The sequence below is a fragment of the Magnolia sinica genome, chromosome 3, assembly GCF_029962835.1.
Source record: "Magnolia sinica isolate HGM2019 chromosome 3, MsV1, whole genome shotgun sequence".
NCBI classification, from domain to species: Eukaryota; Viridiplantae; Streptophyta; class Magnoliopsida; order Magnoliales; family Magnoliaceae; genus Magnolia; species Magnolia sinica.
The window spans coordinates 17,232,295-17,260,213 of record NC_080575.1 but is presented as its reverse complement, the minus strand read 5'-3'; the positions used below and the strand labels follow the sequence as shown (position 1 = coordinate 17,260,213).

Sequence of the window (27,919 nt, the reverse complement as noted above, 5' to 3'; positions counted from 1 at the left end):
TGATGGATTTTCTGTCATTTGCAGGTGGCTGCCAGTCGCCTAACATATTGGTCATGATATGAGCATTAGACATAACACATACAGATACCAATTGGTTTTTTAAAAAAAAGACCTTATGCATATCTGTTGATAGTTTTATGATTGTAATTTCAAAATTATTTTCTAAGTCTTTTAGTTACAGATCCAGATTACATCCATACGCCGACATAAAATGTTGTTTTACTGGCACTGAGTCAGTATCAATATGATATGTGCCCAAAATTGCTGCAATCCAGCAACAGCAAGACCATATCTGACAGAAATAAAAAAAAGGAAAAAAAGAAAAAAAAAGAAAAAGAAAAAAAGAAAGAAGAAAACAAAGGTTAAACACAGCTTCCATGCGCATGATGCTTAATTAGACAGCACTGCACTCTAAATTTTATTTAAGGCCCTACCTTTTAGTCTAACGGCTACTAAAGTTAGGCCGTGCATATGGATGATTAGAACCGTTTAATAGGAAATGCCCACCATCGCCATGAACATGACACGAGCAAATCATAAGTTCCCACAAATGATCCTAGCCGTTTGATCCATGGACTGAACATGTAATGGTCAGATATTTACGTCCATTTTTTAAAAGGTTATGATCATGTTTACGATGGTGGGGACTACTCTTGAAGGGGATCTTACACTCATCAGACAAGCTGACTGAATACCATTTCACTTCAGAACAAGAACTATCAGCAATCCGTTTCTCTCTTTAAACGTGTCTTACAAAGCAGTCGTGAATCACATAGCACAAAAGCTGTGTCCTGCATGCAACCACAAGAAGAAAAGAAAATAATATTCCATTTCTTATTATATTTTTATGCTACTTAAGCATCCTAAGGCTAAAGGACGAATATTTCTTCTTGGTTTGTACGACCGATACCTATCAATATAATTCGTCAATCTCTACCTTACAATCTACTGACGTGACAAATTCCTACTGCCATTCTTCTCTTTTCACATGTTAAGGCCCCGTGCAACGAATCTTCTCTTTTCACATGTTAAGGCCCCGTGCAATGAGAAATGCACGATGATGATGATAATAACAGCAAGAATCCTTCAAAAGCTTCGCATCTCTCTCTTCCTAGTCTTTCTCACGCAAATTACCATGGCCATAGGGGCACCGGACGATGGTACATCAGCTTCCTTTCCTTCTTTTTTTCGTTTCTTTTGGATTGGTGCTGATGTCAATCTGGACCGTGGAAATCGTGGGGCCCACTGTGGATGGAGCATTAGCCCGAGAGTACATTTAATTGGATAATTTTAACCGTCCAAGTGGTGGCTATTAAATGAATGGTTGGAAATAAGATGGTCCGCGGGGAATCGCTATGGCCAAGATTACCTTTAATTCGCTTGCATCTCCAGTTTTTGACTAGTGTTAATGTCCTGATTCATCAGAAGGTGACATGCGTCCATCCCCTGCAAGTGGGACCCAAGATTCAGTGATCCAAGCCGTTGATATGATGTGTTCCAAGATATGGGATTGCCCCAGCAGCCTTTGGGGATCCGGATCCACCTAGGAGGGTGGATCCCTGGCTGTGGGGCCCATATTGATGTATATTCCTTACATCCACGCCGTCCATCCGTTTTGATAGCTCATTTTAGCCACGATCCCAAAACTGAAGCGGATACAAATCTCAGGTGTGCCCACCACAGGAAGCAGTGGTGATTGACCATTAAAAACTTCTTGTAGGCTACAAAGTTTTGGATCAAGCTGATATTTGTGTGGTCCCTTCATCCAGGTCATTGTGACGTTACCAATAGGTTCGATGGCAACTAAACATTCCTTTGTCCCCAAAGAAGTTTTTAATGGTGGGAATTCAATCACCAATATTTCCTTTTGTGTGGTCCACCTAAAATATAGATCCGCTTCATTTTTTCGATCATGGCTAAACTTATCAGTAAAAATAGATGGACGGATTTGATTTAATATACATACATAACGATGGGCCTCACAGTCAGGTGTTCATCTGAAATATCTTTTCAAAAGAGGAATTCCACTAGCAAAAACTCATCTGAACCCGTGCTAATGTGGCACACGTGTGCCATATCCGTGTCATTCAACAGTCATGACCCATAATAATTGTGTCGTGTTTCAAAATATCAGGCTGGCCCATTAATTAAACGCTTCTGATTGTGGACCATAGGTTATTTTTAACCATCCATTTTCATATGTGTCCACCTGTTGAGTCAACCATCCTAATTTTTTCAGCTGGAGCAATTCACTAAGGACCCTGCTTGATGAACGGTCCAGATCTTTCAGATATGTTCATTGTGGCACGTGTAGAGTCTTTGCAATTGGCCATGAAAACTGACTCTGGTTGACTCGTTTCCTCATTCCTACGGGGACTCGGACTCAACTGAGTCAACTAGACCATAAAGGCCAGTCGAGTCACTAACTCAACCGAGTCAACTCAGCAGGCAATCTCTAACTAACCATATCCTCCATATTCACAGCTTGTCTCCTGAATTATACTAAGTACCCATACGAACCACCTGGCGAATGTATCAGCCGGAAGGTAGTGGTGAGGGAGTGGGACAGCATCACAACCAACAGCTGCTGTCGGAACGCTCTCAATGCCTTCTCTCAGGCACTTGCTCTCCAGGCCCTCCAGAACGACTACATCTTCCTCCACGAGAAACAATGGCTACATTGTCAATTCCCCGTCCCGCCTCAAGACTCGATTGATATCAATGCCTGTGGTTTCCACCACCTAAACCGGGATAGCAGCGTCTGTTCCTCGCTTTCATTGTCCTCATTCAGGACTACCTACGTCGGGGAATATTCGTCTGTCCTTGAAAAATGCTCCAATTTTGATTCTCTCACCTTCAATGATAGTTGCCTTAGCTGCACCTACCATATAGAAGAAATGAGAGAGTATTTAATGGGGCAACTTCACCTGAAGGATAATGCGACGGAGAGGGACATTTGCGGTGTTGCGGTTGTCATTGCGGTTTCCGCCAATAAAATAGAGAATGAAACTTGGGTTGATAATTACTATAGGTGTTTACCTGCATTGGACAAAGGCGGTAAGATAAACCATCCATTTTCTTATTGCTTGTCGGAACTACTTCTCGTCATGCTTCTGATTTTGTACTGATTTTGATTTGTTTCTCGCCACAGATCCTTTCTACTTCAAAATCAAGTGTAAGTGTGATTTACTGGGTCGCCTCTATCAATGAGTTCTCGAAAGAATAGTTTTTAAGTTGAAGACCAAACTACCTAACATAGAATCACATTTGTTTGGGAACATGAATTTGGTGTATGACCATCCATACCATCCAATGAGTGCCCACGCCGATCGATTTGGACCGCACAATCAATGGGCCATAGCTCAAAAATTTAATTGATTAGATGTTCCGAACCAATAACCATATGATATGTGGACTATTTTTCATTACTTGGGAACCATCCAAAAGTAGTTTATAGATGGATGGTTAAGAAATAGAGATGTTGATGCTATGATCATTGAAGAGGTGGTCCAATATCGAATGGACAGTACAGATTGATGGGGTCTAAATAATTGGAAAATTGAGACGGTTTATGTACCAAATTTCAATTTACGGTTCAAACAAGGATCGTTTCGTTGTGATCTAATGGATTATTATGTACTTTAAAGCATATGTTTAGAATGCTAACAATGATCTCATCAATCTCATCTGTTCATTAGATTCAACGTTGAAGATTATAATATGGATCATCATACCAACGTTCGTATTAATACTGACTTTGGTGGTCGGTAAACACGTTGTCAAGGAGCACATGAAGAAGAAGAAGAAGAAGAACGCTAAGTTCCTTGAAGGTACCAATAGTCACATAAAAGATGTGATAAATCAGATATTTATGCAAGGCCATGTTTGGATGAGCTATCGAGTTGAATTGCAATTATCAGCTAAAAAAGGATGGTATTTGGATGCACAAGAGGACTGAATTGCAATGATGTTTCCCATTGCTCATACTAAGGAAGCAGCCCTTAGATTGCATTTACATTGCTTTCAAGTCCGACTTGAAGGTGTGTTTGGTATCAGCTTCTCTTTCAAAATACAAGTGATTCTATGCTTTAGAGAGCTTCCATTTTGCAAGAGAAGCTACCAGAAGTAGCTTCTGGTAGTGTTACCAAACACACCCTAAATACGAATCCAAGAAAATCACAATTTGGGTTTTCCTATTTACTAGACTAGTAATGGCATTTCAAATTGAATTTATCCAACGCACCCAAACGCAGTCACACAATCGCGATTACATTACATTTCGTTTAACTTGGATGTTGCAATTTGAGTGCTGCTTCCTTATTCCAATTTGATCACCCCATCTTGATTGAACTGAAAGATTACAATTCAATTCACTTCCGCGTCCAAGCGTGCCCCATAACATACTTAGCATTGCACTGACATTTCTTCTACGGATCTTGTTGTTGGGAATGAACTAGGGAAAAGATCCAGGACATGGTCTGGACTTTATAGATTCTCAAAAGCGGAAATTGAAAGTGCAATCAACTTCAACACTCGCAAGGTATGTTTGGGCTCGGGAAGCGCTGGTCGGGTTTTCAAAGGTATTCTTCCAAGTGGACAGATCGTAGCAATCAAGCACATTTTTAAGGACAATACGTCGGATCGTTTTACAAGGGAAGTAGAAGGTTGGTCGAGGATTCGGCATCCTAACCTGGTTTGTCTCTTCGGTTGCTGCGAGGAAGATGGGGATCAGTACTTAGTGTATGAGTACTGTTCTTATGGAAATCTAGCTCAACATCTCCAAAGTAAGTTCCATGGATTTTCAGTTGCATTAATTTTCCAAGGCTTTCCTTTTTTTTTTTTTTCATTTTCTCATGGGTATTGTATGATCTGTGGGGCCCCCGCATTTGCATCTTATAATTGCCCTTGAGTAAGCACGTGTGTGGCCCATCATAATGAGATTTTAGACCATTGATCTTGTGGGCTCCATTGCAAGGATGGGTGAGCCAAAACATCCTAGATAAGAACCTAACCATCCAATCTTTTGCATTCTTCCTCTCGGTTGTGGATCATTCTAATATCTTGTTCTTGAGGTATATTGTCCTATTGACGTTGAACGGGTCTCGGACTCATTCATGGTTAGGATGTACCGAAGAAAAGAAGCTAAGAAGGATCGAATAGTTCAACCGGTTGACAAATCCGATTGATAGGTCGAAATTCCACCAGAAACTCTAGATTGCTTGTTGCCTGGTTTTTGCCAATTTAGACAGGTCGACGGATCTTGTCGACAGGTTGGAATCCAGTTCGATAGTTCAACAGATCTGGTTGACAGGTCGATATTCATAGAATTTTTGATTTAAGTCTTAGACACTTTTGGGTTGTTTCGACCTATCGACTCAACTAGTCGGCAGGCAATGAAAATTTATGTATTTTTCTGATTTCGTTTCTTTATTTGATTAGAACTCATTGATTATGTTTTTAGGGTTTGCTTAGGGTTATTTAAAGGGTGTTAAAGTCATTTTTATCATTTATGAATTCATTCAATAAATTGATTCATTAGAAGTAGGTTTTTTTTTTTCCCTCATGGATTTGAGATTTTCTCTTGTGGATTCAAGAAAGCCTTGTGGATTCAAGGTAGTTATCAATTGAGGAAGACGGTGATTGACCTCATCACATCCTCTCCTACTTTAGTGGTATTAGAGCGATGACTCCCCTCAGGTCGATGACAACTAATGACGGAGTGGATCAAAATCCTATGGACAATGATCTAAAGATTCATTATCATTGAAAAGAATGAAAACTTTCTATTGGGAGATTCAATTGACCATGTAGAGGCTACAGACAATCCTCAACCGTATTACGAATGCACTAATTTTTCTCTGAGCCCAAGGCGAGACTCATCCACCTGTGATCATTGTATGACAAAACCCTAATTTCCGTAGAGCGTTCCCGAAGTTGGATCGTAGGTCTACCCTAGATGAGTTGATCTCTAGTGATGAGGACGTCATTGACGTTCCTTGCCCGATGACCGATCCGTGGAGATGACTGACTAGATCGCGCCGAAAGAGACTATCGAGGTAAGGTTGAACTTCCCAATTTTAATAGCGTATTGCGTATAAAAGACTTCCTCGATTGGTTAGATGAAGTAGAGTGGCATTTTGATTACATGGACGTGGCGGAACATAAGAAAGTAAAGTTCGTTGCATTCAAATTGAAATCTGGTGCTTCTGTATGATGGGAAAAATTACAACTCTTACGTGCCTGACAGAACAAGGCGCCCATCCGATCATGGCCGCGAATGAGATGCCTTCTTTGATCACAATTCCTCCCCAGTGATTACGAACATCAATATCAAAATTACTACCAGGGGAATCAGATCGACACAGATTAAATTGAAGAATTCCTGCGGTTGGTGATGCGAAATGATTTGTTTGAGACCGAATGCGGAAGGTAGCATGGTTTATAAGTGGCTTACAACTGACAATTCATGATCGATTTCTGATGCACCCGGTTGGGATTGTTGATGAAGTGTTTCCATTGGTAGGTAAGACAAAAATGCAGCTTGTAAGGATCCCTACTCGACCTTATCCTTCAATTTAGCCCCCCGTGACTAGTTCTACGCAGGATTTAACGTTGGTCAAAGGAAATGAACCAGTAGGAGGGTGTCCTCAATCTCCTATAACCGCGAGCAATGACATGGGGGGTGGTCCATCTAGACCTAAAGAACAAAAACTACTGTTGCCTGATCAAGCAGGATCCCGAACTCCTATAGTTGGCCATGACTTGACCACTGCTATTGATGTGGCCAACTTGGTCACTTATAAAACACTTTCCGGCAATGATAAGTGGTGAACCTCACCATTAACGATGGTGATGCTAAGAACATAGAAAAAGACCCGGAAGCTGATGAGTTAAGGCATGCCGTGGGTGACAAAACTGATGAAGCCGATTGGGTCACGTAGGATCATGGTGAGTCACTAGTCGCAAGGTGGCTATTGTATTCACCCAGGAAGGAAGTACATCCACAACGACACAACATCTTTCGAACAAGATGTATGGTGAATTGAAAAGTCTTTGATGTGATCATCGATAGTGGGAGTAACGAAGAGATCATATCCAAGGTCATGGTGGAGAAGTTGCAATTAAAAACAAAGTGTCATCTTTCCTTGTATATGATCGGATGGATTAGGAAAGTCAACGAGATGAATGTAACCAAATAATGCACAATATCTTTTTCGATTGATAAAATATTATAAAGACTAAGTAGTATGTGACATTGTTAACATGGAGGGCCATCACATTCTACTCAGTCGGCCATGGAAATTCGATCGTGATGCCACTTATAGAGGATGAGATAATGTGTATATTTTATCAAAGATGATCGAAAAACCATACTAGCCCTTATGGATTCGGATAAGCCGCCCAAAACTTCTAAAGTGGAAAGGCGCTCAGTCTTAACCATACATGACTTTGTGGAGGAATCTAAAGAGATGGGACATGCTTATGCATTAATTATAAAGGGGAAAGAACTTGAGCCTACCATCATTCCTGAGAAACTAAAACCCTTGCTACATGAATTCAAAGAAATTTGGCCCGACGACCTTACCGGTGGATTACCTCCCATACAAGATATTCAACACCATACGACCTTGTCCTGGGTCCATCTTACCTAATTATCCTCACTATTGGATGAGTCTAAATGAGTGCGATATTCTGCAAGGACAAGTGGAGGAATTGATCCGTAAGGGTCTAATCCGAGAAAGTATGAGCCTATGTGCTATACCGGCCCTGTTAAGTCCTAAGAAAGATGGGAGTTGGCACATGTATGTTAATAGCTGGGTGATAAACAAGATTACCATAAAATATAAGTTTCATATATCACGGCTAGATGATATGTTAGATATGCTAGAGGGTGCAAAATTATTTTCTAAATTAGAATTAAGGAGTGGCTACCATCAGATCCGGATATCGCTGGTGATAAATGGAAGATAACTTTTAAGACCAAGGAAGGGTTATATGAATGGTTAGCCCATGCCCTTCGGTCTTTCAAATGCACACAGTACGTTCATGAGGTTGATGAATCAATTTCTAAAGTCATTCATTGGGTAGTTTGTAATGGTCTACTTCGATGATATATATGGAATATCTCAATTAGGTCCTTTAAGTGCTCACCAAAAATAAGTTATATATTAATCTGAAAAATATAGTTTTTTAACTGATAGCCTGCTGTTCTTGAGCTTTATCCGTGACATCCACGGGCATCCGAGTGGATGACAAAAAGGTGAGAGCCATCAGGGAATGGCCTGTCCCAACAAACATACAAGAAGTATGGAGTTTTCATAGGTTGACGACATTCTATCATTGGTTCATGAAGAACTTCAGCATCATTATGTTACAAATTATAGATTGTATGAAGAAATGACCATTTTCGTGGACTAATCAAGTTAATGGGAGCTTTGTTGTCAAGCATAGATTATCCATAACCCTAGTTCTCATACTTCCCAGCTTCGACAAACTATTTGTGGTCGAGTGCGATGCTTCAAATGTCAGAATTGGGAGAGTTTTATCACAAAAAGGCAGGCTAGTAACCTTCTACAATGAAAAGCTTAGTGATGCATGTAAAAAATGGTCGACATATAAGCTTGAATTATACGTAGTGGTCTAGGCACCACGACATTGACGACACCTTCTGTCCTTGCATAGTAGTGCGGTCTTCACATTTTGGGGCCCTTTGACTACTTTGGGACCCACCTAGAGATGTACTAGGGCCTCGATTACTTTGGGACCTACTTAGAGATCCATAGAGGGCTAGTGGGAATCAGATTCTCGTGAGGCCCCACTTTCTACCCCAAGATGTGTGTCAATTGTGACTATGCCACAGGGAATGTTTTATGTATGACCGTTAGTCAGCGGGAATCTGATTCCCCTTTGTGTGCACTCTTTGCAATGTGACTTCTTCTGATCAAGCATAGTGCGTGGCACAAAGTTAACCTGTCAGTCCCAAGTAGTAGGAATTCAATTTTTATTGGTAGGAATCGGGCTCCCATCATCGAACACCTTCTTAATTAGGTCAGTGAGTGACGTGCATTCCATTTGTCCCCCTCTTGTCTTGTCTTGGGCCGCACCTTGTCCACCATTTAATCACCTTTTAGCAATTTTTCTTTATAATTTCTTTCATGGGTGTGTGCTTCATCATTATTTTCCTTCCTAATAGATTTCTAAAATTCTCTAAGAGCCTGGGCTTCTTTTTCTGATTCATTTCCTCTGGTTGATAATGGCTTGGGGCCTCCATTCATTAAGGGAAACAATTTTCTAAATATCATGATCGTGAAGCTATTAGATAAGAACTAGCGGATTTTGAAGGCCCATCAAATTGTTGACATTATACTCTTATCGTAGAGGGTATTTTGATTTGTGCCTGTCGACTTTGTTTTCATCACACTTGTTCAGAGTGATTCTATTCTTGGATTGATAGCTTGATTGAGGGTGACTATCTGAGTTGGTGAGCTTCGGGATAAGGAAGGTACTTTTACTTTGTCACATCTCGATTGATTGGCATAGCTCGCCACTGCGCATCTTACAACTGGGTTCTATACTTGAATATCTTTGTGCTTAACAACATTAGTTTGGCTTGCTCAAGGAGTTATCATGCCTGATACAGACTATTGGCCTAGGGCGATGCAGTATGTCATTCTTTTCGTGCATCCTGATGTGATGATCTGCACCTCTTCTTCAGTTGTAGTCAACTTTTCCAATGATAAGCAGTGGAGGTGATGCTTCACTTTCCTCCCTAGAGCTATTATATGACGGATTTATATGGATCATGACATTCTAGGGTTAGTACGTGCTTCGTATTGTTGCAACATGTTGACATTCTGTATCTTCGCAGAGCTGTTCTTCTCAAGTAGGTGGAGGTCTTATTTATCAGCTCTCTTAGAGTTTCTTTGGTTGGTTTAATTATACTACCATTCCATTACATTAGTTGTGTTGGCCAAAACCTTCTGTGGCCTCACTGCATGTTCCATCAACTACACTCATACTTTGCATGGCTATTGCGCATTCCTCCAAGTTGGTCACTTAGCCTTTCTCTCTTTCCTATTATAATTATGTTTTACCTTGTTGTAAGTTCTTGCGTTTATCTAGTCTAGTCGTGGGAGCATATGTATATGACACTGCTTTTCATGTGGCCCTACATACATGGTACCGATGCCATCCACATCCTTCTATCCTTTCTCCCAATGATTGCAGGCACGAGTGAGTTGTATCTCTATATGTTTAGGAGCTTCAAGGATGCAACATTCGCTAGGAGGCCCATTGGCTACAGGAAGTTTTAGTGGTTTGTGCTTCTGGTTGCTCCCCCATCACATTAGTCATCTTTTCGGAGTATTTCTTGCATCATCTGATCTGATCTTTATGACATTTTGGGTATCTCTAAAACATCCCCCCCCCCACTTGGTGGTCGGTCATGTATTCATTCTCCATCATACACATTGGTTTCATTGGAGGATTTAAGCACTATGGATAGCTTGCCTTGATGGTATTGCCCTTTGACTGGAGCTTCGGGATATCCCTAATGCAACAAGGCATTTATCAATGGGAGACATGTTGGGCGTGGAAGCGTCACCTAGACATGACCCAAATATAAATCAAACAAGCACGACGATAGAAGCTTTAAACATGCACAAGGAACACAATAATTTACATGGAAAAATCCTTTTGGGGAAAAAAACCATGGTACAAAGTGACAAACAATCCACTTGACAACGAAATTATAAGGGATGAGATCAACTTACAACGAAAATCCCTAGAGTATAAAACCTTAGATCCCCTTTCTCCAAACCGTAGCTCTTTTTAAAATGAGTTTCCAATACTCTAATCCCCTACTACACTTGTTTATATAATCCCAGATCCAAAATTAGAAACAAAACCACATACTTACACAAAAGCGGCACACACCATCGATTGAACATTCGATCGATAGAGCATCCTTTGATCGATTGATGCCACAATGTTCGATTAATCAAACATGCTCAAAAGTATCTATCGAGCTAACTTAAAATTTTAGAATTTATCTCGATCGATCGAGCATTCATGTTCAATCAATCGAACATGGACAAAATTGTCCAGAGACAAAACTGAGAAGTTTCAAAATTTCTCGATTGATTGAGGCTTTTATTGATCGATCGAAATCCCCTATTTCAGCACATATTAAAGTCACTAATTTCAATAATCTCCACCCTGACTTCAATCTCCATGCTCCATTGCTTTAAGCTGCTTCCTCCATCTTTAATCATCTCCATCATAGATTCATTATCAATTGTTATGCACACTTCATCTTCCTTCATTCTTCTATCAAGCCGAGAGAAGTCGCAAAATATGAACTTCTCTATAAGAACAACTTTCGTAAGCATAACCATTGGATTCATGCTCATGTGAATCTTCTTAAGAGTAACACCACCTTCCTCTAGCATCTGCCAGATAATGTGATGACACACATCAATATGTTTAGTTTGGGAATGATATAGCGAATTCTTTGTCAAATTGATCGCGCATTCACTATTACAATTCACAACCACGACTTCCTACTAAAGCCCCAACTCATTCATCATACCTCTCAACCAAGAAACTTCCTCGAATGCTTCCATTATCGTGATAGTCTATTTCGGTCATGAAAAGAGCAACCAGAGACTGAAGATTTGACATCGAACTGATCGCTCTGCCCACTAGTACAAATGAGTATCCGGAAGTCAACCTTTTATTGTCCATGTTTTTAACATAATTGGTGTCTGCATAACCTACCAGTTTTTTCTCAGATTTTTTAAATGTCAAGACGTAGTCCGATATACCTCGTATGTAACGAAGTAATCATTTTACTACCTCCTACTGTTGCTTGCTGGGGTTAGGCATATATATGTTCATAACACTCACTGTATGTAAAATATTTGATCTCATACAGACCATGACATACATCTATCTGCCAACTACACTCAAGTATGACACACGAAACATATATTACTTTTCTTCATCTGATGTAAGGCATTATTCTAAAGAATGTTGAAAATGAGCAGCGTGAGGAGTGCTAACCGGTTTTACCTTGTCCATCCCAAACTTGAGTAGAACCTTCTCAAGATACTCCTTATAAGACAACTATAGCCTACTCCTTTCCTTGTCCCTATGTATATCAATGTCGAGAATCCTCTTCGCAGCCTCTAGATCATTCATCTCGAATGTCCTAGATAACCAAACCTTTAATATATTGATATTAGATATGCTTTAACTAGTGATAAGCATATCATCAATAGACAATACCAAAATAATGAAATCCCCACCACTTAGTGCTCTGAAGTAGACACAATGACCAAATTTACTTCTAGTAAACCACTGGCTCAATATGAAAGAATAAAACCTTTTGTACTATTGCCTAGGTAACTGTTTAAGGCCGTACAAAAACTCCTCAACTTGTAAACCTTATTTTCTGACCCTTGTACCTCGAACCCTTATAGTTACTTCATGTAGACATGCTCTTCCAATTCCCTAGCTAGGAAAGCAACCTTTACATAAAACTGTTCCAGTTCAAGATTGTATTGGGCAACTAGCGCCAATACAACTCTGATAGATACCTGTTTGATCACAGGTACGAAAAATCGTTGAAGTCGATACCCTCCTTCTGTACATAACCCTTCGCTACTAGTTTAGCTTGTACATATCATGTTTTTTTCGATTAACCCACATGCATCTGATCGCTTTTTGTCCATCAGGAAGTTCCACCAACTATCACGTCTCATTCTTATAAAAAGAATCCATCTCATCTTACATCGCTGCCATCCACTTCTCTTCATATAGATCATCAAGAGCCTCTTGAAAAGTATATGGGTTCCCCTCATCCGTAATGAGAGTGAATGCAATGTTTGAGTCATCTTTGTACCTCAATTGTAACCCGCGATCTTATGATAGATTTCTCCCGGCAGGTGGCTGCTCCACCTGCTAGTGTACCTCTTCCTGCAACTTGGCTTCTTGAAGTGTCTCACCTTTGTCTATTTCGACATTAATTACCATTGACTTCTCCATTTTCTTGTGTTGATCTTTACGGAACAAGAAATTTGCATTAAATTTGACATTCCAGCTTATTAAGACTTTCTATGTGGACCGGTCATACAACCTATATCCCTTTACACCATCACCATAGCCAACAAAGGTACACTTCTTCACCCTTTAGTTTAGATAATCTTTCTCAATAGACAGTACATGAGAGTAAGCATCATAACCAAATACATACAACCCTTAGTAGTCTATTTCCTTACCACTCCGTACTTCTTTAAGAATCTTATAATCAATGACGGTAGATGGGGACCGGTTTACTAAATAGCAAGCTGTGCTAACCACCTTAGCTTGTAGGTCCTTGCCCAATGCAACATTACTTATCTTATTTTGGGCCCTCTCTAAAAGAGTCTAATTCATATGTTCCACCATACCATTTTGTTCTGGTGTGTGCCTAACTGTTTTGTGTCTCACAATTCCCCTTATCCTTACAAAATTGATTGAATTTCTTCAAAGTAAATTTTCTGCTATTGTTTATCCTTAGTACTTTTAACTGCTGTCCTGACTATTTTTCAACTATGACCTGCCAAGACTTGAAAGTGGCAAATATGTTGGGTTTATTCTTCATGAAATAAACTCATAGTTTCTAAAGAAGTCATTAATATATTATGAAGAATGGAGACCCTCCTCTAGAAACCACGGGCGATGACCCCCATACGTCAGAGTGCACATAATCCAATTAATAGTCCTTTAGTACAGTATTTTCCAGTTTTAAATTGTAATTTTTTACTATTTACCATATATGCAATGCCCATATATATCTAAATAAAAAATTTTAAAAGTAAGAATTAAACTATAATCTAGGAGTACCTTCGTACCACGCTCGTTCATGTGGCATAGGCATGCATGTCAAATTGTGCCAATATGGACTCAGTTATAGATACTACAGTTTTACTCGATATAGTATTCCTAATCAACCTGTAGAGATTGCCACTCATTTGTTCTTTCATAATAGTGAGTACTCCCTTTGAAACTTTTAAGACACCATCATGGTCGGTGAACTTACATTCTAATACATCGAGAGCTCACAGAGAAATCAAATTTTTCTTCAAATTTGAAATGTGTCGCACATCAATCAAAGTACGCTCCACCCCATCAAATATTATGATGTGAACGGATTCAATTCTAATAATCTTATAGGCATGATCATTATTCATAAGAACCAGACCACTATTATACTCATGGTATGTGGTGAACCAACTCTACTGAGGGGTCATGTGGTACGAAGCCCCCGTATCTAAAATTTACTCTTGATAGAAGTGACCCATTTGGACACGAAAAATACATCACAACCATCTTAACCTTTATGAGATTCCGATGAATTGGCCTCCCTTGTAGAATTATCTGAATTCTTATCCTTTTGAGTTTTTGGAGACCGATAGTCCTTCTTCATATGTTTGGTTTTTCCATAATTCCAGCACTTCATCTTGCCCTTGTCCTTAGATTTAGATCTCGATCATGAATTTTTTTTCTCCAACTCAGAACTTCTTCCTCTACCAACCAACACATCCATAGAGGAACCCTCTCCATTGTTCTTCTTTATCAGCTACTTTAAATTAATGAAGGGCTGAGATAACACTTTTGATGTTAATGGTCTCTCTACTATGGCATAGACTACGAGATTCTCATAGGACTCTAGAAGAGAATTCAACAAAATTAGGGCTTGATCTTCCTCGTCGATCTTCACATACACGCTCAGCAATTTGTAAAGTACATTGTTGAAGTTACTGATGTTTTCATTGAGATCTGTCTCTTTTGCCATCTTCATATTGTAAAACCGCTTCTTCAAAAATAGACGATTGGAGAGCGGTCTCATCATGTAGAGACTCCAACTTTACCCACAATCTAGTAGTAGTTTTCTCACTGATGACATTATAGAGGACTTCATCAGTCAAGTATAATTAGGTTGTGCTAATTACTTTTAATCTAGTTCATCCCACTCTTTATTGCTTATAGTATTAAGATGTATCGCTTTTCTAAGGAGTCTTGCTGTAACCCTTGTTGAATTAGAAGGGCTTTGATCTTCACCCTCTAAAGTTTAAAATTATTTTTCCTTGTAAATTTCTTTATTTCAAGCTTGACATTTGTTCCCTTCGATGCCATGTCTTCATATTCAATTTGAAACCCCAACCTAATAACCCAATCACTCTGATACCACTTGTTGGGCATGAAAGTGTCACATAGACATGACCTAGATATAAATCAAACAAGGACAAAGATAGAAAATTTGAGCATGTATAGAGAACACAAAAATTTATATGGAAAAATCCTTTTGGAAAAAAAAAACCACTGGACAAAATGACAAACAAAATATTATGAAAATGAAATTATAAGAGATGGGATTAACTTACAATGTAATCCTTAGAGTATAAAACCCTAGATCCGCTTTCTTTAAACCCTAACTCTCTTTAGAATAAGTTCCCATTACCCTAATTCCATATTACACCCATTTATATAACCTCATATTCGGAATTAGAAATAAAACCATGCACTTACGTAGAAGCCATGTGCACCATCGATCAAATGTTTGATCGATCAATGTTGATTGAGCGACCTTCAATCAATTAACGCTACAAGGTTCGATCAATTGAACATGCTCAAAAGTGTCCAAAGAGCTAACTTGATTTTTCAGAATTTATCTCGATCGATCAAGCCTCCATGTTCGATCAAACATGGAGGCTCGATCGATCGAACATGTCTAAAATTGTCAAGAAAAAAACTAGAAAATTCAAGAATTTCTCGATTGATCGAGGATTCCATCGATTGATTGAAATCCCCTATTTCAGCACATATTGAAGCCACCAATTTCAACAAGACAACTCAAACTATCGTTAGGGATCTCACGTAGTGGTAGTTGTTTGACAACAAGGAGAATAGCGTATAAAGGGCCTATCACTATCTTCCCCGTCGAGCATTGCACGAACGGCAGAGTTCTCTCCGCTGTTAAAGGACAAGGCTACATTGATCCCTACTTTCTCATATCGAAACGTGGACATTTGCTAGATGAGGTGTTATGCTTAGTCTTTGTTAATGGGAGCTAGACAAGGAGGATTACGTCTTTAAAGCGGGAGCTCCATGAGGCGGCTTCAACGAAGGACTCTTTGAAGGGATGTCGTAAGAGCAGGGGGATCGACTTAGTAGGCGGGTCAAGGAGTTAGAGCAGAGGAGAGGGACTTATTTGCTTAGCTGATCTAGGACATTGAGATGACAGGTGCTCCGGAGAAGTGCCCACAACTTTGGTGATGCTCTCTCGGAAATGAAATTTTTATTGGTTTTATGTATAAGGCCATATGTACATGTCCCTCAATTTTTGTAAAACTTCATGTTTCCATAAAATGGACGACCCTTTATTTTTGTTGTTAAAAATAAAACTTTTGTTTTAGTCCTTCTGTGCAATTATCGTTTGAATTTTTGAGTGCCTACTATGTAAGAATTAGATACTTGACTGAGCCTGTTGTCGCTTTTGATTTTTCAGGTGATTCCCTAGGGGTTTTGTATTCTTAGGAAATGCATACTGGAAACTTGCCCCTAATCTTAGGCAGAGTTGAAACATAGCCAGTGCATTGCCCTTACTTGGATTTGCACATTGCTTAAATATGAGTTTCACCGCTTCTTTTATTTATCTTTTTCTTTAGCTGGTTTTACCTAGAATGCCCTTTTGAATTTTCTCCTTGTTTGGTCTACCCATCAATTTTTTGTGTGGCACCTTTTCGAGTTCTCACCACGTCCCGAGATTTGGATCTTGCGTGCTCCTTTGCAGCTTTAGGCATTTTGCTCCTGTTGTCCTCTCAGGTTTTCACAAAGTCTGCTGAGGGCTCGCTATTTTTACTTGATGTGCCCTTTCAAAATTTCACCTTGCTTGTACTGTTTAAGTGCACTTCTTTCATTTTAAAAAAAAAAAAAAAAAAAAAAATTCTTTTTCAAGCCGCAGTTGATGTTAGGATTCCTTCACTACTGATGGATTGGGTATGCCTTCTCCCATTTCCATCGTAGGTCATGGTCGTAAGGCAACTTGAGTTGATGACTTTGACGATTTGAGAAATTTTATTAGTTTATAAATGCTGTGTAAGGAGTTATGAGGCTTGCTTGGAAGGGTAATCAATTTATTTTTTGAAATTTTCATGCCTTTTATTTTTTATGTAGGATATCATTTTTCTCTTTTGTATTTTACTTTTTCTCATCTCTTGAATCATGTTCACCCTTGGGACTTTGTGAGGATTGGGAGAGATTGGAAAACCTTTTCATCTTAGCCATTTGCCTCTAGCAATTGTTGCTTCATAATCTTATTCGTTGATGTTGATGGGTTAGCTCACCATAGAGATCTTTACGTACTAGTATTTAATTGAGCCATGCATGCATGTTATTCAAACTTGAGATCTTTACTATTATTTATTTGTTTTATTTTAAATATAAATTATTTATAATTATTATTAGATGTGTGCCAACGAGGTGGATGACTTTATGTTGGTGACGTGGCAGTTCGACAGGAGCCCTCAACCCCGTTGACAGTAGAAAAACCCGTCCAAGTGATTTTATTATTTTTATTATTTTATCTTAAAGGTCTCAAGCCCTTGCTCTAATGAGGTCATGAGAGATCAACGTATCCATTTGGAGGATACCAATATAAAGATTATATACCGTCTTCCAATCAGGAAAATTTGGAGGCATCTCCAATTCCATGGCGGGCCCCACCAAATCAACCATTAGAATGATCATGCAGTGGGCCCCACTCATACAAATCTCAATGTCCACAAATATTTCCATGAGCAAATGATTATATAATTCCTCAAATTTCTAATACATTGGCAATTTATCTCAGGGAGTGACAGCTTTCTTTCATGGGACATAAGGGTGAAAATCATGAGAGATTGCGCCCTCGCACTAAGGTTTCTCCACAGCTATCCAGACGGTTGCATTGTTCACAGAGACATCAAGGCAAATATTAAACAGATCTTATGAACACAATCACATGAATTATTAAAGGATTACATGGATTAATTTTCACTACCACCATAAACACCTCTAGAAATGAAGAGCCATGATTAAGGGTGGCAATGTGTCGAGCTGGCAGGCTCAATAGGGATCAAGCTTCAACCTTCAACATTAGCCCATAGCTTGGGTAATTTTGAAGCCTGACAGAAGTCCCTCTAATGATGTTAGGTGAGCTTAGGCATGTAATCAATGGCCTGAGTTATATATAAGGTTGGGCCTAAATATAATGCCTGATTAATAACCAGGTTGGGCTCGTGCTGACCCGACTCAATGGCCCAGACTCAGCTCTTTGCAACCCTTAACTCATTATTACATGTGTGGTATCCAAATCTCCAAGAGTTTTGGACTAATTAACAGATGGGCCAGGCCTGGGAATGCTCCATATTCTACTCATTAGGATCAATCCATTCAGGCTCTACTAACAATGCATTGTGTTGGTGCAGCTTACAAACATTCTACTGACTGAGGACATGGATCCAAAGCTCTCAGATTTTGGGTTGGCGAAGATGCTTGGGATGGACGAAACCAGGGTGTTCACAGATGCAAAAGGGTCCATTGGATACATGGACCCTGAATACATGACCAACGGCAAGCTCACTTCTGCTAGTGATGTCTATGGCTTTGGCATTATCACCCTTCAAATCCTATCAGGAAAGCAAGTGTTTGAACTGGATCGTGATGCACGTGACAATCTGACGAGGACGGTCTGTTATATATGCACGTCTACATCTTTGTTTCCATTTACGTGCCTGCATGTGTGCACCCACATGTGTGGGCATGTGGGTGTGCACGTAGGTGCCTTTTTATGCATGTGTGCATGTGTGTATATTTGTACATCTGCATGTAGGATAGTTAGATCACGTTAGGTTTACATTATCTGTTCATACAGGTAATCTAGGGTAGTGGAGGTGCCAGCCAAAACCCAAGATGGTGCGGCCCTTACCGTGGGGCCCACCTTGATGTATGTGTTCTATATCCAGGCCGTCCGTTTTCCAGATCAGTTTAGGACATGAGCCCAAAAATGAAGCAAATCCAGTTCTCAGGTGGACTAGGAATCAGTGGTGATTGACCATTAATGGACCACAAAAGTTTTAGATCAAACTGATATTTGTTTCATCCCTTCATCCATGTTTATGTGACCCTATCAAAAGGTTAGGAAGCCTTACGGTGGGCCCCAAGAAATTTTTAGTGGTAGGGCGTTCAATCACCGCTGTCTCCTGTAAGTATAGAGTCCACCTGAGATTTGAATCTTCTTCATTCTTGGCCCGATGCCCTAAAATGATCAGGAAAAATGGATGGACAGCGACCATATAGAATACATATATCAAGTTGGGCACTATGGTAAGGGCCGCACCTAATCTCTCTCTCTCTCTCTCTCTCTCTCTCTCTCTCTCTCTCTATATATATATATATATATATATATGGGAAATAGTTATATGCCATCGAGCTCATGGGAACTTCCCATGTGGTCAGAGCTGTGTGGGCCCCACCATGATGCGTGTCGAACAACTACCCCATCAGTCAGATGCACCATTCCATGGTGGGCCTAGAGCTTAAAAATCAAGTCAAACCGTGTACGTGTGTGTCTATATATATATAGGGAACGTATATGATCTAACTATCCTGTGCATGTAGAGCTGCATGTACATATGTACCCATCCTAACAATCATGTCTGAACTAGCACACTTGTGCTTGTGTGGGGTGTGTGTGCACGAGCCTAGCTAAGAGAGAGTTGAGGCTAATTACATATGAATTTGAGCAGGCCAAAGAGGTGCAAATGCAGAAACGCCCACTTTCTGATTTTGAAGACCCAAGGATGGAAGGAAACTACAACGCGGCCGACTTTGAATCCATCCTATACATCGCGGTTCTATGCGTTGCTAACTCAAGCAAGGGACGGCCCACCATCAACGTGGTTTTCGAAGAAATGGACAAAGTTTGGAGAAATACAGAGGCCAATATGGTTGGAACATGAATCTTTCTGCTACTAATCTTGTATGGAGATGTTAGGATTATGTTAATACCTGATTTTTATTTTTTATGCAGCCTACGAGAGGAAATGCGTCGTCCACACCACAATCTACGTCGTCGCAAGGAGTGGTTGCCGTCTAACAGGGCATCCTTGTGGCATTATTTTGTGTTTTGATTGGGAGTATCATTGGCCTTATGATATATACCAATGTTATTTAAAAATTGCAATAATATGGTTAGATACATGAACAGTGCCTTTATGTTTGTATTTATGTACGTACGTATGCATGCATGCTTGTGAATTCTACGTGAAAATGTGCTTGTATGTACATTTAATGGGTGAAATAGAGAAGCTAGGGTTTATTATGTTTTAGTAGTTTTCTTTGAGGAGTTTGTTTTGTCTGTGTTGTGATTGAGGCTTACTAGCTAACATGGTTGGCACCACAGGCCTCATAGCTAGAGGTGGTCTGATGATTGAAATTGTTCATCTTTTTAATACTATAGATGGGCCACGATTCAATGATCATCATGTTGAAAGGATGATGCTGGCCATTTATTTGTAGAGTCAGATGTGAAGCCTTAAGAATGTTATTTTGAAAGGTCCATATCAAGAAATCATGTACATCAACAGCCTGTGGACCGGTCGTAACGTTTATGTGACATCCTATCCGTCCATCACATGCATCCTTTCCTTTTAGACTCCGAGGCCACAAATCAGGTGGGCCACCCCACTGGGAGCAATGGGGATTGTAGCACACACCATGGAAGCTTTAAAGATGAATCATGTGGCCCACTATAGTGTATTGCCATTCTAGCCGTTCATCAGGATGAAGAGACACTCCAAAAATGTCATGATGTACGGTGCGGCCCATTTAAGTTTTGGATCAGGCCAAGTTTTGGTACCTACGGTGGACTCGAGGGGTCAAATGTGATGTACGGAGTGGATTTCACATGTACAGCGTGGTGGGCCCCATAAAGCTCTGCTACTGTAGCCGCTGCCTGCAGCAGATTTGAGTGGAGTATAAGCTTAGCATACAAATTGACGTGTGGGGTCCACCGCGATGTTTTAGAAACATCCAATCCGTCCATCATGTGCACCTCCTCCTATTCTTCTTGGATTCGAAATATTAGATCCAAAGCTCGGATGGGCCACACCAATGAAAAAATCATGCCAAAAACCTATATAGTCATCTCTTGAGGCCCACCTGAGTTTTGGAATAGCCTGATTTTTTGTCCATTCATCCTAATCAGATGCATCGTAGAGATGGATTATATGGAATATACAAAACAGTGGGCCCACATAGAATCCGGAAGCTGTTAATTAATAGTGTGCATTCCCATCCAACTTATCCCCATGGAGTGTGGCCCACCTGAGTGTTGGATCTGCCTGAATTTTGGGCACCAAGTATAGAAATAGGGCGTAAAAATGATGGGTGGATTGGATGTCAATAAAACGTTACAGTAGGCCCTACACGTTTATATGTACGGCCTCTAACTTACATCTATCAAATGACCAAACTACCCATAGCACCAAATCCTATTACCGTTTGGCCCAAAACAACTAATTGAAGAAGTTATGAAAGAGGGAAGGGGCATGAAAGAGATACAAACGGTTCTTCTTCAAATCATTCCCGCCCAATCACTCACCCCTCTTTCCTTTTCTTTGGATCGAGAGAGAAGAAGATCTCTTGGTATTTGGGAAAATGGCGAATTCTGCTTCTTCAGAGACTGGCGACCGATCAAGAATATGATCTAATTACCGTCACAAGGGTGATAGAGGTGAATACAGAACTCCGGAGGCTCTCGAATGAAATAATGTTCTGATCCAAGTGTTTGATCCGTTTGGAATAGCGTGGAAGTAAATTCGAATTCAATCAACCACGCGAAAGACAAACGCAATTAAAGCATACACATACGAATTTTATGCGAAAAACTTTTGCAAAAAAAAAAAAAAAAATCACAGCACAAAGCGACATCAATTCCACTTTGAAATATGATTTACAAGAGATAATACACTGACGAGAACCCCTTCAAATCTCTCCAAGACCATATCTTTTTTCTCTAAAATCCTTGATGATGCCTTAAAATATATACCCTAATTCCAATTACACCTGATATATATAGCGTTACAATCGAAATAGGAAACAAATTGCGCATTACGTAGAACCGCACACACTGTTGATATATGCATCGATCGATCGACATTGATCGAGCAATCCTTGATTAATCAAGTCAGCATGTTTGATCAATCGAATATGCACAAAATTGTCTAGAGAGTTAATTGGGTTTTTCGAAATTCTATCGATCAATCGACCCAACAGTTCGATCAATCAAGCTTGTCTAAAACTATCCAGAGACATATCTGTATGATTTGAGGTTCACTCGATTAATCGAACCCTGGTTGATTGATCGAACCCCTGTTGCATATATAGATTGAAGATATCTCACAACAATCTCCATTATGACTTTAATCATCATAAACCACTGCTTCACGCTACCATCACTATCTCTAATCGCCTCCATCATAGCTTCATCAATGCCGTCGCTTTTTGTGCACACTTCGTCTTCATCAACTTTTCACCACTTGAGGTCTTGGTATCGATCCCTAGCGGGGGTGGCTAACATGGAGTGTGTGTACTAACAAGCTAAACCCAAAAAATAAAAATAAAAATTTCACCGAACCCAAAGAAGGCGAACATAATCAAAACTTTTTTATAAGGGAAACACATTCGCAAGCATGTCGGGTGGGTTTATGCTTGTGTGGATCTTTTCTAGAGTAACATCTACCTTCCTCAAGCACCTGTCGAATAAAATGATGATGAACATCAATATGTTTAGTAAGAGAATGGTAAACCAATTTCTTTGCCAGATTAATCGTGCTTTCGCTGTCACAATTAACGAGTACGGCCTCTTACTGAAGCCTAAGATGATTTATCAATTATCTAAACCAAAAACGTTCTTTGAAAGCCACCGTCATCGCCATATACTCAGCTTCTATTGTGGAAAATGCAATCATAGACTGAAGCTTCGACATCTAATTAATCGCTCCACCCATTAATACAAATGAATAACCAGAAGTCGACTTTCTATCATCTACTTTCCTTGCGTAGTCCGAATCCACATAGCATACCAACTTTTTCTCTGATTTTGAAAATGTTAAGACTTAGCCCACTGTACCTCGTAGATACAAAAGTAACCATTTCACCGCCTTCTAATGTTGCTTGCTTGTGTTTGACATGTATCGGCTTACAATATCAACTGCATGTGAAATGTCTGGTCTCGTAGAGATCATGACATACATCAAATTGCCAGCTGCGCTTAAATAGGGCACATGATACATAACATGTGTTTCTTCATCTGTAGTGGAATATTACTTTGAAGAAAGCCTAAAGTGAGCAACATGGGGTGTGCTAACTGGTTTAGCCTTGTCCGTCTCAAATTTCACCAATACTTTCTTAAAGTATTCAGCCTAAGACAATTGTAATCTTCTCATCTCCTTTTCTATGTGTATGTCTTTACCGAAAATCTTTTTTTAATCAACAGATATTTCATTTCAAATGTCCTTGATAGTCGAGCCTTTAATATGTTGATCTTAGACATGCTATGACTGAAAATAAGCAAATTGTATTTGATTGGTGAGCATATGCTCTAAGACCTGCCGATATAATCGCAGCAGGTCCATCAGAAACTTTAGCCAGTTGGCTGTCATTTATTCATAAGCACATCATCAAGCATCCAATACATATATACTTTGCACCTTGCACCTGATCGTTTCGAACATATGCTTGGCTTGCTGATATAGTCGGATCCTGTCTATCAAAAATTTGGATTGATTAATCACTAGTACCATTGCATCACATTACATTTTTTACATATGAGAACTACTTTATTTTTCAGAATCAGTTAGATCTTGTGAAGTAAAGACCATACATCCATACGGGCAGAGTGGGTGTCTAAAACCTTTCCTCTTTATAACCGCGGTCCCTTACTTAGAATCTCTGGAACCTAAACTCACGAGTCATCTTAGGGTTAAGGATCTTTAGATTCTTAATTTTAAATGTTCCTATGGGCTCTTACCAACTATAGAACCATAATAATTAGTTAGTGGTGAATTTAGTTAAATATCATATCTTTTACCCCATCACAAAAGCCCTCGATTGAGGCAACCAGTGGAAAGAAGAGAGTAGATCTCTTGTACCCTTGGAGAATCTGCTCCTTCAACATCTATAATCGGCTCAAGGATCTTCATTTAGAGGACAGAGGTTGGTTGGATCATGCTTGACTGGAACTGAGAGCTTGGGAGTAAGTTGGATCATGGGGCCTCCCTTGGAGGACTAGAGGCTGGCTGGACCACACTTGATTGGGAGTGAGAGACTAGGAGTATGATGGCTTAGGGGTCCTCCCTTAGTTGACTAGAGGTTAGTTGGACCACACCTAGCTGGGATTGGGAACCTGGGAATATGTCGGCACAGGGCCCACCCTTAGAGGACTAGGATTGGAGGGGGAAATGTATTAGAGGGTGTTGCCCAAGGAAAAATAAGTGAAGCAATTGTTAGATTGGATTGGTAGGCGGATTGGACTGGAGGAGTGGGGTGAGGAAGCTTGCCCAATATCACATTGATGGTAGAGGTGTCTGATGTGCTAGGATCTGTTTGGTGCTGTGGTACGAGATTTCAGAGTATGTTGTTGGTAACAATGTTCGGGGTCACGATCGATATTTTCTTTTCATCAATCAAAATTTAGACCATGTGCTTCCGAGTATAACAATGGTCCATAGTGTGACCCCTAGACTAATGAAATGCCCAACACTCATTATTGTTGTAACTTCATGACAGAGGATTTGGCGGGAGCTTAGGTTGTAGTAGGGTAAGAAGTTGTCTCTAGGTAGTACCTCATTGTAAGATTGGTATCATGGTGTGAACCACCTAGGCTCCTTAGCCATCCCCATCTGTCGATTCTAATTAGGGTATCCTGGGTTCCATCTCTATTGTTGTTGCTCCTTGGGCAAAGGCAATGAGATTGGGCATTTTCATTCCTGGTCCCATACATAGTAGGCTTTCTTTTAAATTTGGACTTTCATGGAGCAACTAGGCAGCCAAATGAGGACAAGGGGAGATCGTCCCAGGCCATATTATGGCATTTGCTTGTTCCTTGACACGAATAAGTTGCATGAAGTTGGTATATGGGTAGGAGATCAGGTATCTAAATATATTTGGATTTGCCAAATGGATGATCATTGAGATCTTGTTGGGTGTGGAAGCGTCACCCTGACGTGACCTAGACGTGAATCAAACGAGCATAGAGATAGAAAATTTAACCATGTACAAAAAACACAACAATTTACTTGAAAAAACCCTTATGGGAGAAAACCACGGCACAAAGCAACAAGCAATCCACTATGAAAATGAAATTACAAGAGATGGAGTCAACTTACATGCAAATCCTAGAGTTAGAAAACCCTAGATCCCCATTTTCTAAACCCTAGCTCTCTATAGAACAAGCTTCCATTCCTTTGTATTACCATAATCCCATATTAAACCCATATTATATAACCTAGATCCATAATTAGAAACAAAATCGTGCACTTATGTATAAGTTGCACAAACTGTCGACAAGACCTTCTATAGGATTGAGTGGCATCGACAACCTGTTGATAGGATCGAGCAGACCTTCGATAGGATCGAAGATCTTGAAAAGTGTCTAGTGAGCAAATCAGGATTTTGGGGAGTTATTTAATAGTATCAAGCAGTATATTGGTCCTATCGAAAATTCCCTAGTTGCATAGATTAAAGGCACTTGATTTCAACAGATTTGTTCGTCATCGTCAATGGGTTTCTTCATTCCGGTAGCCATAACCCACCACCATCCCATGTAAGTCGACAATGACTTGTCACTTCTCTATCTTAGGGTGCGAGATCTACCCTCCTAAGTGTCATGTTAAGATTATATGCAAAACGATCGACAAATGCTTGGGAAAGATGTTCCTAAGTCTTTATTCAATTGTAGTTTAATCAGCGCTCTGTCATCCACTTGGCACGGCATCAAGCTCTCCACATAATGCTTTGAGATGGGCTGTGGGGCACCCGATATCGTCATACAATTTGAATTTGGATACCTCAAAATTTTAAAGCACCCGTGCGTTGGGAAAGAGACAAAGGTTCCTGAACTTGGTGGATGAGAATTTCACACCATGCTACTTTTGTAGCTTATTCTCCATGGCACAAAGTTGCTCCTAGAATTGCTCATGGAGTTGCTTAGATTCAAATGGGCTGGATTAGAGGAATTTTGCTGAGATAGGCTCCCATTAGAGGGAGCATATGCTGAAATTTGACTCCCTATTGTGGAAGGATATTGGAATTGAGTTTAAGTCCCATTAAGGGGAGTTGGCTGGAATTGACTAGTTGGATGAAAGTAATGCTAGAATTGAAGACTGGACTAGTTAGCTTCACTTTGGACTAAGGGGGTGTCTCGCCCTAGAGAAAGTGGGTCATCAACTCCGCTAACCTTTTCAGGCTGAGGGCTATTTTGGTCATGGAGGAAGGATATGCGATTCTTTCACTAGAAGCCTAGGTGAACTGGGAGGAGATGGGAGTGTGGGTAGGTCGTTGTGGGCTGTCATGGCTACTTGAGACTAGGTGAGGATGATACCATAGCAATGGGGGGTATGGACCTTGGCGGGTGATGGGCCCACAAATGAATCTTAGGCCCAATGATGGCAGTGGGTACTTTATCTTTACGAGTTCTTTGCCCTCTCCTTTTCTACTTTCTTTTTCTTTTGCTTATTTTCTTCTTTTATTAATGCTCCGAGAGTGTACAGGTGGAATATGCAATTTACGGCTTCTCAACTTCAAGCAGGTTCTGTGAGTGATATACTTTTTGAACCGGATAAATCGGTCATCGGATGCATACTTGGGTAATGCCTTTCAAGGGGATTTCTAAATGATAAGATCATAGAGGAATTCCTTATGGGCCGAAATGGGTTCCTACATGGTGGGTTGCTCCTCATGTGATGAACACCAGTGGTGCGGTGGCTCCTAGAGAGAGAGAGAGAGAGAGAGAGAGAGAGAGAGAGAGAGAGAGAGAGTTTGGAAAGTAAAATATATGAATGTAAATGGCCAGAAAGTAAATTGTACGACCAGTTGATCATTGGAATGGAAAGTAAATGATTGGGAAAGTAATGCGGGAAAGTAAATGGACTAAAAATAAAAAAATTTCAAAAAAAAAAAAAGAAAAAAAAAGTTGTGTTTCGAGTCTGGCCTTGGCTAGTGGCTGGTGGAAGTCCCCAGTGAAGTCATCAAATCTATGAATGCTCTTGCCAGGTGACGTGTTTACCCCTCACCATTCAGTTTTTTGTTGAGTATCCAGAGAGGGTATGATGTTGACTCAAGTATGATATTAGGTTTTACTTGGAGTCACCACTAGTCAATTGAAACTTAGAATATACAGTCAACTAAATATTGTACAATCACTTATGAGTTGAGGAATCTCTAAACTCAAGTAACTATTACGAGATTCGGTGATGGGAAAGGAAGGGGTTAGGCACTCCTTTCTACCCACACAATCATGCAATCAAATTACAAGATTTTGGAATTTTTTTCTTGAAATGAACAAAGTTATGTGTGTGTGTGTGTGTGTGTGTGTACACACACACACACACACACACTATATCCAGGGTTAGACTATGGAGATGGTGCACTCAACGTCAGGCTAACCGGCCAGAGGAGGCAGAAAAGAAAACAAAAAATAGAAAACAATAAAGAGAAGCAAAGGAGTGTGTGGTATGCAAATGCTGGCTTAGACGAGATGTGAGAAGAAAATAAGGGAACCAGAATGGTCAGGCATCCCCAAGTCTAACCATATTCAAGGCTTTCGACAAAC

At 40.0% G+C, this 27,919-nt stretch overlaps 1 protein-coding gene across 1 annotated transcript; it reads left to right on the top strand.

Moving 5' to 3' along the window:
* The first annotated feature begins 1,135 nt into the window (after positions 1-1,135).
* LOC131238817 (probable serine/threonine-protein kinase PBL21) lies at positions 1,136-20,103 on the top strand. The gene is made up of 8 exons (XM_058236412.1): positions 1,136-1,160; positions 2,485-3,057; positions 3,152-3,175; positions 3,699-3,830; positions 4,458-4,784; positions 17,897-18,012; positions 18,513-18,773; positions 19,833-20,103. Exons 1-8 carry the CDS (start codon positions 1,136-1,138, stop codon positions 20,043-20,045), a joined length of 1,671 nt encoding a protein of 556 aa, XP_058092395.1. The 3' UTR covers positions 20,046-20,103.
* The last annotated feature ends 7,816 nt before the right edge of the window (positions 20,104-27,919 follow it).